Source organism: Erinaceus europaeus, chromosome 1, assembly GCF_950295315.1.
Source record: "Erinaceus europaeus chromosome 1, mEriEur2.1, whole genome shotgun sequence".
NCBI classification, from domain to species: domain Eukaryota; kingdom Metazoa; phylum Chordata; class Mammalia; order Eulipotyphla; family Erinaceidae; genus Erinaceus; species Erinaceus europaeus.
The window spans coordinates 91,117,485-91,133,862 of NC_080162.1; the positions used below are offsets into that span (position 1 = coordinate 91,117,485).

The 16,378-nt window shown below is 43.4% G+C and overlaps 1 protein-coding gene across 2 annotated transcripts in view; it reads right to left on the reverse strand.

The window, feature by feature from the left end:
* CDH22 (cadherin 22) overlaps nucleotides 1–16,378 on the reverse strand; it is a 164,764-nt gene that overhangs the window by 66,171 nt on the left and 82,215 nt on the right. For both annotated transcript variants that reach the window (XM_060190931.1, XM_007533075.3), the window contains exon 3: nucleotides 14,629–14,923. In XM_060190931.1, coding sequence (XP_060046914.1) covers nucleotides 14,629–14,923 — 295 coding nt within the window. The remainder of the gene's footprint in view (nucleotides 1–14,628; nucleotides 14,924–16,378) is intronic.

Below are 16,378 nucleotides of genomic sequence, written 5' to 3' on the forward strand. Positions count from 1 at the left end.
TCAAGCTCCACCATAAACCATGAGCAGTGTTCTGGTTGAAAAAAAAAAAAGTGGTTGCAACTATTGATATTTCGCAGGCACATCGAAGCGAGTAGCTGGATTCTGGTTCCAGGTTTTGGGTTGACTCTGGTTCCAGTTTTTAACATGGAACTTCATGCAAGTGACTATTTATTCCCTCACTGGTGAGATAAAGTCAGTGATACCTACCCCGCTTATTCCCCCAAGATTTTGAGAATAAAGGAAAATAGCTCTGTGAAAGCAGTGTTGGCTAACAGACTGTACTACAAAATAGTCTTATTCCATTAATTAAAGATGCTGCACAGAGGAATGAGAGAGTGACCATGGCCAGGTACCTACCCATTTCCACAGTCTGCTGAGCTCTGATCATATGCTTCACAATGTCATGTCATGTCATGCCTTGGAATATATACTCCCAAATTCTCCTTCCTTTGTTCATAGCAGACATCACTAATCAAATGCAGCATTCTTCTCTGCTGAGCCTGAATGAGACCTCAACACAGCCCTATAGTTATCATCAATTGATTAGAGCTGGCACCTGAGATGAAACTGATTTGCAACCTCTTTGAGGTCAGGGGCAGTGTCTTGCCTATCTTTGTTTCCTCACCTAGCAAAGTGCCATTTGCATACACCTGTTTATTGAACTGATAGAAACTGTTTTTTTTAATCCCCTGAGGCTATATATATCAAGTAGGTGCTAATATATATTTGCTAAGTTGAGTGACTCATCTTTGTAACCCCTACAGAGCCAAGCACACCGAAGACCTTGTATATAAAGGGTGATAATAAACATTTGTGTGGGTTTAATTCAATTATTTATCTTTACAACTCCCGTAGTGCACAGAATAAAGTAGTGGTTGACAGATGTGTGTTGGATTAAACATCTCATTTCTGTATCCACACAGTGCCAAGCATATTATCTTATACATTGTTGGCATTAATAAATAGATGGAGTTGAAATGGGCCTGGGGGCATGAAGAAATCTTGCTTCTTGGGATGGTGGGTACTTCCGGAGGTGGGGCTATGGAGCAGCAGCAGTTCTGTTTCTCTCCTCCCCTTTCCAGGTCAACTAGGAATACCAAAGGAGACCACCTGGGACCACAACAAGACAGGACTTGAACAACTTCAGGGACCCACCAAACCACCGGTGAGTGCAAACACGTGTGGCTCATGGACAAAGAGAAGCCTAGGGAGAGATTAAGTGGCTGGTAACAGTCTGGCAGTTTACCAGTTGAGGCACCACCTCCAGTCTGTTTACCAACAAAAAGACCACTGAAGGGAGGAGAGGATTCCCCTAAGACTCACCAAATGCAACTGTCAGTCTCCACTGCTCCTGCCCTCAGAGGCTGGGGCAGCAGGGGGGAGGCCCTGTGTTGACATCTGGGAACAGAGAACTGACCAGAAAACTCAGAAGAGCTACAACTCAGTGGCCTAGCAGTGGGGCTGTATAATGGGAGTCATTACACATTGTTTTCCTGATGACAACATGGTGAATGAGTGCCTCAAAACCTACAGACTACAAAGAGGACTTGTTTAGAAACTCACAGGGCCCAGCAGTGCTGCCTGGCTTGGCAGAGATGCTGAATTGAGCCTGGAGCTTTGGATCCTTGGGGTGTGAGAGTCTCTCTGCATAACCATTATGCTATCTCTCCCCCACTCTGATTTATCTCTTGGTCAGGAGTCATTGATTAAGCTAAGAAGCCTACTTGTAGTTTAAAAGCCCTCAGACTCCCACAGCCTACAGGGAAGAAAAAGAACAAAAAAGGCTTTTAATAGTCTCTGTGCTCCAACTCAGGGGATTAAAATAATATTGAAACAACTGTTAATTTCCACAATTGTGAACTCTTTAAGCACCTTACTTAGACACAAGCCAATCCAGGCAATGATCAGTAATTTGAAAAGTACTGAGAGAGGGACCTCGTAACATACTATATAGAATGGTTAAACCAACAAGAAGAAATATTGGAGAAATGAACCAGGAGAAGAGTCCAGCTAAAAGCCTCCTAAAGGTTGAACCACAAAATAGTGAGGTCAACATCCAAACACTTACTAAGGAAATAGTCACAGGAGTGAGAAAAGAGTTTGAAAGAATTGTCATCAGAAATGCAGAAACAACAATGAGACTCTGGAAGAAAATACCAATTATCTCAAGGTTATTAGAAAGCTGAAAGGTGAACTAGCTGAGCCAATAACACGACTAGCTGAACAAGTTAAAACAGTATCAGAACAGGGTAACAAAATAGATGAACTCCAGAAAACAGTACAGGGGAGAGAGAATAGAATCAATGAGGCTGAAGACAGAATTAGCAAGATTGAGGACAAATTAGAGACAACTAAAAAAGAAGTAAGAGATCTCAAAAAGAGACTAAGATATACTGAAAACAACAATAGAGAGCTATGGGATAACTTCCAAAGAAATAATATACGCATTATTGGCTTACCAGAGGAAGAAAGAGAGGGAGGGGAAGAAAGCCTTCTCCAGGACATAATAGCTGAGAACTTCTCTAGTCTCAACAACATCAAAGACATAAAGGTTCAAGAAGCCCATAGGGTCCCTAACAGAATTAACCCAGACTTAAAGACACCAAGACACACATCATACTTAAAATGGAAAGGCATAAGGATAAAGAAAGGATCCTGAAGGCTACAAGAGAAAAACAAAGAGTCACCTACAGAGGAAAACCCATCATATTAGCAGCAGACTTCTCCACACAAACACTATAGGCTAGAAGACAATGGCAGGCTATCTATCGAGTGCTCAATGAGAAAGGCCTTCAACCAAGACTACTGTGTCCTGCTAGACTGTCATTCAGACTAAATGGAGGCATAAAAACCTTCTCAGAAAAGCAACAGTTGAAAGAATCAACTATCACCAAGCCTGCCCTCAAAGAAGTTCTGAAAGTTCTCCTATAAACAGTCAGACCACCATAAATATACCATCTATTAGAACATTCTAAAAATCTACAAGAATGGCGTTAAAATGTCTTCAATCTTTGATATCAATAAATGTCAATGGCCTGAATTCACCTAGTAAAAGGCACAGAGTAGGAAGATGCATCAGAAAACACAACCCAACAATATGTTGTCTACAGGAAACCCACCTATCTCAACAAGACAAACACAGACTCAAAGTGAAAGGATGGAAAACTTTCATACAAGCCAATGGCCCACAAAAAAGGGCAGGAACAGCTATTCTCATATCTGACACTATAGACTTTAAAATCAATAAAATTATTGACTGATCAGTGGATCAGTCAATCAAGAGGACTTAACAATTATTAACATCTATACACTCAATGAGAAGCCATCTAAATACATCAAACATCTACTGAAAGAGCTACAGCAATACATTAACAGCAACATAGTCATAGTAGGGGCCTTCAACACCCCACTCTCTCAACTTGACAGTTCATCCAGGCAGAAAATCAATAAAGACATGATGGAGCTAAATGAGGATATAGATAAACTAGACCTATTGGACATTTTCTGAATCATTCACCCCAAGAAACTGGAATACATATTCTCAAGGATAGACCATATGTGAGGCCACAAAGACGACATAAGCAAATTCAAGAGGACTGAAATAATCCCAAGCATCTTCTCAGACCACAGGAATACTCCCTTCCAGCTTCTATGAAGCCAACATCACTCTGATACCAAAAGCAGACAGGGTCACAACCAAAAAAGAAAACTACAGACCAATATCTCTGATGAACATAGATGCAAAAATATTGAACAAAATTCTAGCCAACCGGATACAGCAGTATATTAAAAAGATTGTTCATCATGACCAAGTGGGGTTTATACCAGGGATGCAAGGTTGGTTTAATATAAGTAAATCAATCAACGTGATCCACCACATCAATAAAAGCAAGACCAAAAACCACATGTCATATCAATAGATGCAGAGAAAGCCTTTGACAAAATACAACATCCCTTTATGATCAAAACACTACAAAAAATGGGAATAGATGGGAAATTCCTGAAGATAGTGGAGTCTATATATAGTAAACCTACAGCCAACATCATACTCAATGGTGAAAAACTGGAAGCATTTCCCCTCAGATCAAGTACTAGACAGGGCTACCTACTATCACCATTACTGTTCAACATAGTGTTGGAAGTTCTTGCCATAGCAATCAGGCAGGAGCAAAGAATTAAAGGGATACATATTGGAAGAGAAGAAGTCAAACTCTCCCTATTTGCAGGTGACATGATAGTATACATATAAAAACCTAAGGAATCCAGCAAGAAGCTTTTGGAAATCATCAGGCAATACAGTAAGGTGTCAGGCTACAAAATTAACATTCAAAAGTCAGTGGCATTACTCTATGCAAACACTAACTTAGAAGAAGATGAAATCCAGAAATCAATTCCTTTTACTATAGCAACAAAAACAATAAAATAACTAGGAATAAACCTAACCAAAGAAGTGAAAGACTTGTATACTGAAAATTATGAGTAGTGACTCAAGATATTCCATGTTCATGGGTTAGAAAAATTAACATCATTAAAATAAATATACTTCCCAGAGCCATCTACAAATTTAATGCTATCCCCATCAAGATCTCAACCACATTTTTTAGGAGACTAGAACACATGCTACAAATGTTTATCTGGAACCAGAAAAGACCTAGAATTGCCAAAACAATCTTGAGAAAAAAGAACAGAACTGGAGGCATCACACCCCACATCTCAAATTCTATTACAGGGCCATTGTCATCAAAACTGCTTGGTACTGGAACATGATAGACACACTGACCAGTGGAATAGAATTGAGAGCCCAGAAGTAAGCCCCACACCTATGGTCATCTAATCTTTGACAAAGGTGCCCAGACTATTAAATGGGGAAAGTAGAGTCTCTTTAACAAATGGTGTTGGAATAAATGGGTTGAAACATGCAGAAGAATGAAACTGAACCACTATATTTCACCAAACACAAAAGTAAATTCCAAGTGGATCAAGGACTTGGATGTTAGACCACAAACTATCAGATACATAGAGGAAAATATTGGCAGAACTCTTTTCCACATAAATTTTAAAGACATCTTCAATGAAATGAATCTAATTACAAACAAGACTAAGGCAAATATAAACCTATGGGACTACATAAAATTAAAAAGCTTCTGCATAGCAAAAGAAACCACTACCCAAACCAAGAGACCCCTCACAGAATGAGAGAAGATCTTTACATGTCATACATCAGACAAGAAGCTAATAACCAAAATATATAAAGAGCTTGCCAAACTCAACAACAAGAAAACAAATGACCCCATCCAAAAATGGGGAGAGGACATGGACAGAATATTCACCACAGAAGAGATCCAAAAGGCTGAGAAACACATGAAAAAATGCTCCAAGTCTTTGAATGTCAGAGAAATGCAGGTGAAAACAACAATGTGATATCACTTCACTGCTGTGAGAATGTTATACATCAGGAAAGGTAGCAGCAACAAATGCTAGAGAGGTTGTGGGGTCAAAGGAATCCTCCTGCACTGCTGGTGGGAATGTAAATTGGTCCAACCCCTGTGGAGAACAGTCTGGAGAACTCTCAGAAGGGTAGAAATGGACCTACCCTATGATCCTGCAATTCCTCTCCTGGGGATATATCCTAAGGAACCCAATACACCTATCCAAAAAGAGCTGTGTACACATATGTTCTTAGCAGCACAATTTGTAACAGCCAAAACCTGTAAGCAACCCAGGTGTCCAACAACGTATGAGTGGCTGAACAAGTTGTTATATACACAATGGAATACTACCCAGCTATTAAAAATGGTGATTTCACCCATTTTCAGCCCATCTTGGATGGAGCTTGAAGAAATCATTTTAAGTGAAATAAGTCAAAAACAGAAGGATGAATATGGGATGATCTCATTCTCAGGCAGAAGTTGAAAAACAAGATCTGAAGAGAAAGCACAAGTAGAACCTGAACTGGAGTTGGTGTACTGCACCAAAGTAAAAGACTCTGGGGTGGATGGTACAGGTCCAAAAAGGATGATAGAGGACCTAGTGGCAGTTGTATTGTTATGTAGAAAACAGAGAAATGTTATGCATGTAAAAACTATTGTATTTACTGTCGAATGTAAAACATTAATCCCACAATAAAGAAATAAAAAAATAATTTTGCTTCTTGTGAAGAAATGTTCACAATTAGTTTAGGTGGTGACAACCAAGGGAAGGAGTCTGGCTTATTACATAAAGAGATTATCTAGTTTTTCTAGGTCTTCTTCATAAAAACTCATTCCCTTATTTAAAAAATGTTTATTCTATTATTTTATTTTATTATTGGACAGAGAGAAATTGAAAGGGAAGAGGAAGATAGAGAAAGAGACAGAGAGACACCTGCAGCTCTGCTTCACCACTTGTGAAGCTTTCCTCCTGTAGGTGGGGACCAGGCATTTGAACCTGGTCCTTGCACACTTTAATGTGTGCGTTTAACCAGGCGCACCACTGCCTGGACCCCTCCTTCCCTTACCATGTCATCCTGCCTCTAGTTATAAGTGTCTTCTTTGTGTTGATGATTTCCCAAGTTGTTTCTACAGCTCAGATTTCACTCCTGACAGACCCTGTCTTCTTGACAACTTGACTTGGGTATCTCAGTCTCAATCTTTACATGTCTCAATCTTCACATATGATTTTGTACTGTAAACTGGCTCTTCCTAGAGCATGTCTCAGTTCAACAATAGCAGCTCCCTCTACCCAGATGCTCAGGTAAAACACTTCAGCACCATCCTTGATCCTTTTCTCTTTTTTCTCTCTGTCCCCACATTCAATCCCTCATCCTTCTATAGGATCTATGTTCAGTGTACATCCAGAATCCCACATTGTCACACCACCTACACTAAACCAAACCACCATCACCTCTTACCTGCACTTTTGCAGTTGCCTCCTCATGGGTTTCCCTCCTTCCAATTTAGGCCCCCACACTCTATTTCCAACATGGTGGCCAACAAGTCATTCCTATAAAACTTGAGTTAGATCACATCACTCTTAGGCTCCCTATCTCACATAAAAACTGTCCAATGGCTACAAAGTTCTGTCTGACCTGGGTTCTAGTGCCTCTTCGGATTACTGGACATGGCCCCCCTAACTCAATCCTCTCTTAACCTCTTAACTTGCACTAACCTTGCTTTCCCCCAAACACAACACAAACATACTGTGCCTTAGAATTTCTCCATGTGCTGCTCCCACTGCCTGGAACAGTCTTTCTTCAGCTTAGTGGTTCTCAAAGGGTTTGCAGCCTTAGTGTCACCTGGGAATTTGTTAGGAATGCAAACATTTCCTTTTCTTTCTTTCTTTCTTTCTTTCTTTCTTTCTTTCTTTCTTTCTTTCTTTCTTTCTTTCTTCCTTCCTTCCTTCCTTCCTTCCTTCCTCCCTCCCTCCCTCCCTCCCTCCCTCTCTCTCTCTCTCTCAATTTCTTTCTTTCTTTCTTTCTTTCTTTCTTTCTTTCTTTCTTTCTTTCTTTCTTTCTTTCTTTCTTTCTTTCTTTCTTTCTTTCTTTCTTTTACTAGAGCACTGCTCAGCTGTGGTTACAAGGGACTGAATCTGGGCTTTGGAGTCTCAGGCAGGAAAGTTTATTTGCATAACCATTAGGCTGTTTCTCCCTGCCTTATCCCCTGTCCCACACCCACACCCCACACCCACACCCCACACCCACACCCCATCCCTACACCCAGGCCTCTGAATCAGAAACCCTGGGGTGGGGGTGGGGGTGGGGTGGGGAGGGCAGCTGTGTTAGAATATACCCTTCAGGTAATTCTAATAAACAATTAAGTTTGGAAACCACTATTTCATATAGCTCCTTCATCCATTCCCTTGATTCTTGCAGATTTTTGTTAAATGTCTTCTTATATTAAGTAAAGACCTTCCCTGGGGCTGGGGTAGTTAGCATAATGGTTATGCAAGCAGACTCTTATGCCTGAGGTTCCAAAGTCCTAGGCTCAATCCCTTGCACCACCATAAACCATAGGTGAACAGTGCTCTGGTAAAAAATAAATAAATAATTTTTTTAAAAAACCTTCTCTGATCCCTTTATCTAACAAAAACATCCTTTCCCCTGCCCAGTGTAACTCCCACTTGTCGTATTCTTCATGGCACCTATACCACAGGGCATATTTTCTATTAGAGTGCTTATTCTATCTCTCTCCCTGCTCTGTAGGTAGGTTTCCTAATGTCTCGAGCACATACTATGCAATCAATAAATACACATCTGGTGCATGAATGAGCTTCCTCAATGTTCAGAAGGGATCTTGGGGCTTAGAGGAGGGTGGGGACCTGCCCAAGGTGGTGGTAGTGGGGCAGGACTGCTGACTGTCAGTGCTGGGACCTGTTTCACTGCATTAGGCTCAGCTTGGCAGTTGCATCCCTCTTCAGAAGCGTGGCTCATTGGAGGCCCCCGGCACACTTCCTTCCCTTTTAAGCTATGAGTAGTTTAATTTGTGAGCGCTGCTGCCTTTCATGTCCCAAACTACGTCCCTGCTACCTCTGATCCCCAAACCCTGGTGCTGCTTGTCTGCCCCACCCCCTTCAGCCTAGATCTGGAGACTCAGTAATTGTGACTGATTTTCAAAGCTGCCTGGAGTCTCCGCGAGAATCCAGTGTCAGATTTTCTTCCCCTTCAAAAAGTTGCTCAAATGAAATTAACTAATTTAATTTCTGCTTGCTTCCTCTCCCACCTTCTGGGCTCCCCAGCTTGGCCAAGCCCAGTCTCCCAACTTGACACATTTTTCCTGAGTGGAATGTATGGGTCCATGGAGCCGGTGGAGAAGAAGGGAGGGGAGTCCTGGGGTCAGTGCTTATGAAGCTGAGGCTGGTTTTGTCTTCCACTCTCTTAGTGACCTTGAATGAATCCTTGCCTTTCTCTTGGTCTTGGTTTCATCGTTTCTTTTTCTTTCTCTTTCTCCCTTCCTTCCTCTATTTCTTTCTTTTCTTTTTTCCTTACTGGAGAAAGTACTGCTCAACTCTGGATTATGATGGGTACTAGAGACTGAAGCCAGGACTTCATAATCTCAGATATGAATGCCTTTTGCATAACCAGCATGGTAGTTCCCCTGCTCCCCCTTTTTGATACAAGGGCCCTTGTCACTCCAGTTTAGTAACTCTCTGGCTGTGGGTACATCTGTTTCTCTCTGAATTTACGGTGATGCCATCCGTTTAAATGGCCTTCCACTTATGGACAATCCACCTTGGTGGACATGGTGAGTATGGGATTCCTTCTGGTATAGTTTCACCATATTGCAGCAAAGGAAGCTTTCTAACATGCATGTCTGCCCACAATACTTCCTTGCTCATCAAGCTGAGACTATGTGCTGGTCTCAAATCCTTGAGGTATAGCTTCTGTTTCCTTCTCCAACCTCCTATCTTAACATCTTTCTGGCCTTTTCCATGTGACATGTATCCATTGTGGGGACAGGGACAGTGCCATATAATCTTTTTTTAACCATATTATATTTTTTATGCTTTGTTTATTGGGTAGAAACAGAGAAAGTGGGGGTAGGGGTGGGGGTGGGGTGGTAGTGCACTGGGTTAAGTGCTAATAGTACGAAGCACAAGGACCTGCACAAGGATCCCGGCTTGAGCCTCTGGCTCCCCAGCTTCAAGGGGGTTATTTCACAAGCAGTGAAGCAGATCCACATGTGTTGATTTTTCTCTCCCCTTCTCTATCTTCCCTTCCTCTCTCAATTTCTCTCTGTCCTATCCAATAAAAAATGGAAAAAAAATGACCTCCAGGAGCAGTGGATTTATAGTGCTGGCACTGAGCTGCAGCAATAGCCCTAGAGACAAAAGAAAAAAAAGAAAGATAGAGAAATCTAAAGGGAAGTAGGAGGTAGAGAAAGGGGGAGAGAGATACCTGCAGCACTGCTTCACTACTCACAAAGCTTCCCCCTCCAGGTGGAATATGGGGACTTAAACATGGGTCCTTGTGCACTATAACATGTAATCTCTACTGGGTGCACCATCTTCCAGCCTCCTTAAAACATATTTTATGGGAGTCAGGCGGTAGCGCAGTGGGCTAAGTGCAGGTGCCGCAAAATGCAAGGACTGGCTGAAGGATCCCGGTTTGAACCCCCGGCTCCCCACCTGCAGAGGAGTCACTTCACAGATGGTGAAGCAGGTCTGCAGGTGTCTTTCTCTCCCCCTCTCTGTCTTCCCCTCCTCTCTCCATTTCTCTCTGTCCTATCCAACAATGATGACATCATCAACAACAGTAATAACTACAAGAATAAAACAAAGGGCAACAAAAGGGAATAAATAAATATTTAAAAAAATAAACAATATTTTATTTGCTTTTATCATATATATATATATATATATATATATATATATATATATATATATATATATATATATATATATATATATCCCATCCCAGGACTATATGTTCTTGAAGCTAGGCTTGAATCAAGGAGTAAGGGATTTCTGAATCTGGGAAGGCAGAATCTTGAGCTATATTTGATTTGCTGGGTGACCTAAAACTTATCACTTCCTCTCTAAGCCTCAGTGTCCCCATTTGCACATTTGATTTTTAAAAAAAAATTTGTATTTATGCATTTATTTATTAGATACAGAGAGAAGTTGAGAAGAGAGGGAAGAGGAGGCAGAGAGGGAAAGAGACAGAGAGACATTTGCAGCCCTGCTACACCATTCATAAAGCTTTCCTCCTGCAGGTGGGGACCAGGGCCTTAAACCCAGTGTGTGCACTTAATCAAGTGTGCCCCCACCTGGCCCCCACATTTGATTTCTAAGCACTCATTGGGCCCTGACATTCTGTAGTCTTTGCTACTGAAAAAAGCTTCTGTTCCCCCCCCCCCTCCAGGTTTATTGCTGGGTTTTGGTGCTTGCACTATGAATCCACTGCTCCTGTCAGCATCAATTTTTTCCATTGTTGCTATTACTGTTGTTGTCATTGCTGCTATTGTTGTTGAATAAGACAGAGAGAAATTGAGAGAGGAAGGGAAAACACAGAGGGGGAGAGAAAAACACCTATAGACCTGCTTCACTACTTGTGAAGTGATCTCCCTGCAGGTGGGGAGCCAGGGGCTTGAAGTGGAATCCTTGAACCGGTCCTTGTGCTTTGCTCTATGAAAACTTCTGATTTTATCTGTCCAGCTCAGATATTTCTGCTGAACCTCTATATTGAAATATATTTTAATATTCTCATTTATTTTAATGAGACACACAGAGATAGAGATAGATAGATAGATAGATAGATAGATAGATAGATAGATAGATAGAGAATATACCAAAGCACTGCTCTACTTTGGCTTATGGTGGTGCTAGGGATTGAACCTGGGACTTGGAAGCCTCAGACATGAAAATCTCTTTGCATAACTATTATGCTGTCACCCCAGCCCTGAACCTGGATATTGAGCTGCCTTTTTGGAGCTAACCACTTGGCACTCTTAACAACCTGTTACCTGTACTTCTAGGCCAGCATGTCTAAAACCAAATTCCTGACACCCTCCAAATCTTCTCCTTTTCCTCTTTCTCCCATCTCAGTAAATGGATATTCCACCTATTTAGTTGCTTGGGTCAAAAATCTCTTTTCTTTTCTTCTTCTTTTTTTTAACCAGAGCACTGTTCAACTCTGGCTTATGGTGGTGTGGGGGATTGAACCTGGGACTTTGGAGCCTCAGGCATGAGAGTCTGTTTGCATAACCATTATGCTAGCTACCTTCCGCCTGGGTCGAAAATCTCAATAGGCATCCCTGAATTTTCTTCCTCTTACACTACAGAGCCATTCCATTAGCTCCAAATGCTTTCAGCTCTACTTTTCAAAACATATCTAAAAGATAACTTCTTTTCCACAGTCTCACTCATACCACCTTGTTCCCATCCACAACAATCTCTGACTAAAGAGTGTGCAGTAGCCTCCTCAAAGGGCAATCTCATACTGTCCCCACTCCCAACCCACCTCGCAGTCTTCATGGAGCCTGTTTAAAATGAAGCCAGGTCAAGTTACTCTTCTCAGCAAGGCCCTCTACTCTGGTCTGCATGGCTGCATGATCTGATTGCCTCTCCATTTGTCATACTGTTCCTTCCACTCGGAATGTTTTTCCCTCAGGGGAAATTCCTCTGTTTCCTCTAGGTCCCACCCCCAAAGTCATCTCCTCTGAGAAGTCTTTTACTTTCTTTTTCTCACTCAATCATCTATCCTTCCACACCAGGATGGAGGCTTATCTGCCTTTTCTTTTCTTTTCTTTTTTCCCTATTAAAAATTATTTTTTTACTGCCACCAAGGCTATCACTGTGGCTTGGTTCCGGTGTGTGTGTGTGTGTGTGTGTGTGTGTGTGTGTGTGATTTTTCTTTGTTCCTTCGTGTGTGTGTGTGTGTGTGTGCGTGTGTGTGTCATTTTCTTTGTTCCTTCCTCTCTCCCTCCTTCCCCCTTCCTTCCTTCCTTCTTTCCTTCCTTCCTTCCTTCTTTCCTTCTACCTTTCTTCATTCCACCCTCCTTATTTCCTTCTTCCTTCTTTCCTCCCTCCCTTCCTTTCTTGATAGAGACAGAGAAATTGAGAGAGAAGGAGGAGATATAGAGGGAGTAAGAGATGAGACTGGGTAGTGTTGCACCTGGTTAAGCACATACAGCTTCAAATCCCAGCCCCTGCCTATAGGGGGAACGTTTCATAATCACTGAAGTGGTGTGGTAGGTGTTTCTCTGTTTCCGTCCCTCTCTACCTTCCTCCTTCCCTCTTGATTTCTCTCTATCACTATCCAATAAATTATATACATATATGGGGGGGAGGAAAAGAGACATCTGCAGTGTTGTTTCACCACTCATGAAGGATACTCCCTGCAGGTGGAGACTGGGAGCTTGAACCCAGGTCCCTGCACATAGCAATGTGTGCACTCTACTGGCTATGCCACCAGCCCATCTGCCTTTTCATTGTGGTGTGCCGAGTGCCCAGTGCGTAGTCAGTCCTCAGCACATATAAAAAGAACAAATGAATGCACTCAGATAGGTGCACAGCATGTCACATGCATGCAGAAGCCACAAAGTGATGCTCAGTTAATCATGGACATGGAACAAATATGCACACCAGACTATGTGAACGAATATGTGAACGAATATGCACGAATATGTATGTGAATGAATATGCACACGAGACTAACACGCACACACCCATGTGAGTATATGCATCAGTCCTTGTTGCAGCCTGTTTTCCCATTCTCGGGTTCCCACTACTATCTTTTTTTTTCTTTTCATTTATTTATTTATCTATTTATTTATGTATGAGTGGGATAGGAGGAGAGAGAGAAAGAACCAGATATCACTCTGGCACATGTGCTGCTGGGTATTGAACTTAAGACCTCACGCTTGAGAGTCCAACACTTTATCCACTGCACCACCTCCCAGATCACCCCACAATTTTCTGTAGTCCATTTTCTTCTCTTCCATTCCTGAAAGTCCATTCACTACCCAATACTCTGTCAGATGTGGCCCATTCTGGGGAAGCTGGGATTAACTCAGTCCTTCCTAGGGGACTCAAACACCCCTGCCCTTCAATAGGCAACAGCAGAACTGGAAGATTCAGAGACTCTGAGCATATCAGTGATGAAAACATAGTCTAGGACCATAGTCTAGGCCACTATTTCCTTTCCAGCCTGGCTTGCAGATGTCTTGGGTGAACACAGTGGGGAAGGAAAGGGCAGCTTCTAGCAATGTTCCATCTCATGTGACTCCAGCTTCCACCAGGAACCCCTGGCTAGGTAGGACCTTGATGGCTAGACAACTGCCTCTAGGCCCCATAGCAAGTGAGGCTTGACCCGCAGCTTCAGCACCCTGCTGCCATCAAGTGTGTTTCTGAGCATGCTTGAGGCCTTCTTGTAGATGTATGTTTCTAGGCATGTGTTCCCTTTCTGGTGTGTGAATCTGTGTATGTATAGTGCCCCTGGTGCTTGAGCCTTAGCTGGGCATATGCAACCAGATCTGTGTTAGGGGGCTCAGTTGTCTCCTTGATGTTTCCCCAGGTGGCTGGGTCTTGGTGTATTGAAGCTTCCTGCGAGCAGGGAATGAAGCTATCTGGATGCTGTTATCTCTGCCTGCATCCATGTCTGTCTAGGGCTGTACTGATAGGGCTTGGCTCCAGCCTGGTGATGTCTATGCAGGTGACCTTGTGTGTACATAAACTCCACCTGTGTGAGGGAGGTTTGCTGGTGTGTAGTCTCGGTGTGTGGCTGAGCCTTGTTTCAGCTGTCTGCTTTGTTCTGGTTACTGGTGTGTCTGTGTTCAGCTGTGCCTACATATGTGTGGCTGTGTGTGGAGTGGGGCTGTGTCCAGATGGACAGCTAACTGGGGCTGTGACAGCCTATGGGTGCTTAGCCACATCTAGTTTGTCACTGTCTCCACCTGCAGGTACATGTCTGTGGGGGGCTTGTCCTCTTGTATGTGGTTTTGTCCAGGTGCAGCTGTGAGTGTCTCCAGGATGATGCCCATTGTATCCTCTGTCCTGGGACAACACCTCCTGTCCCACCCCCACCATGCTCTGCCCAGTCCCCTCTTCCCTCTCCCCCATCTCAGCAGGGAGACCATCTCCATACAAATCCTGGTAGGTCCCCTTTCTCTCCACCCTAGCCCCCCACCCCACCCCCTCCAGCCTGTAGCCCACCTGTGGGTGACAGCTCAGCCACACTGCCAATGTATGGGCCGTGCAAGAATCGGGGTTCACTGTCATTGATGTCCTGCACCTTGATGATGAACTCAGACTCAGGCTCCAGCAGGCGGTTGGTGGCACGGTCTCGAGCCTGAGCCCTCAGTGTGTAGAAGGTCTTCTGCTCCCGGTCCAACCGCTCCATGGCATGGATGTCACCCGTCAGCTCATCGATCAAGAAGATGGTCCCTGCGCCCTCGCCTGAGATGGTGTACTTGATGGCCCCGTCACCCTCATCTGAGTCTGAATGGATCTGGGGAGGTAGAAGGAAGGCAGGCTGGAAGTTGAGGCAGACAATTCTCTCAGCCTCCCTGTTGGAGTCCCCCTGGAGGCCTGTCCCTCAGCACGTCTGTCCTCTACTCTTCAGTAAAGACACTGATCTGGGGAAACCATATTACACCCCAGTCTTGGGCCAGTACTGACCTAGAGGGTTTGCCCAGCCCTCCACAATCCCCCCTGCTTCAGTTATGTCATCTACCTATATACCCCTCTGAAACCAGAAACACCAACCTCAGCCATAAATCTGCAACCCCCCTCCCAAGCACACCTACAACTCTTCTGTGGCTCCCTATTGCCTTCACAAGGGCCATATCAGCCTCTCCCAGCTCCTATTTTGAGCACCCTGCCCGTTTCTCTCCCTACTGCAGATCTGCTCACACCCACAAGGCTCAGATCAAATGCCACCCCTTCCTGAGAGCTTTACAGCCCCTCCCACTCTTTTCCCTTGCAGATGGATCTCTGGAGAACATCAAGCCATCATTATCATGTTCAGCTTGTAGGGCCACTGCAGCTAGCCCATCTCAAGCTTTAACGTGCATGTAGATTATTCAAGGATCTTGTTTAAATGTTGATACTGACTCAATAGGTTTGGGGCAGGGCCTCCGAATTGCATTTCTAACCAGCTTCCAAGCTGCCACCCATGACCTCACTTGAGTTATAGGCCCATCACTTTTTAGGGTCTGAGCTTCCAGTGGTGAGGGCTGGTATCTTGCTTGTCTAGGTATTTGGAGATATAGCATCAGCACCTGACAAAAGGTGAATGACAGGGAGGTAGAGAGAGAGGAGGAAAAGAGATGCATGTGGAAGGAGCCCCTACTACGTGTCAGGCACTGTGCTAAGCAACTGATATACTTCAAGGATGCCTAAAAACAAAAAACAAAACAAAATACACACTAGAGGTGGGGCTAGGTGGTGGTACACATAGTTGAACACATGTCACCATGCACAAGGACCCAGGTTCAAACCCCTGGCTCCCACCTACACAAGGGAAGCTTTATATGTAGTGAAGCAGTGCTGCAGGTGTTGTTCTTTCTCTTTCTCTCTCTCTCTCCTTCTCTATCTCCTACTTCTAACTCAAACTAGAGGTTTCACTATCCTCCAGACAGCCCCCATCATTATTTTTCTTCTGAGGGTTAGAACAGTGGGATGACTGGCTCAAGGTCATATTGCTGGAGGGACTGGTCTGGCTCATAGCCTGGACTGACTTTCTTTCTTTCTTTCTTTCTTTCTTTCTTTCTTTCTTTCTTTCTTTCTTTTTTCCTTCCTTCCTTCCTTCCTTCCTTTCTTTCTTCATTTCTTTCTTCTACTTCTTCTCTTTCTTCTTCTTTTCTGCCTCCTCCTCCTCTTTCTTAGCTTTATTGAATAATGTTTTACGATATAGTCTCCCCCTCACCATTTCCATCACCAAAGGTCTGTGTCCCCATCCCCA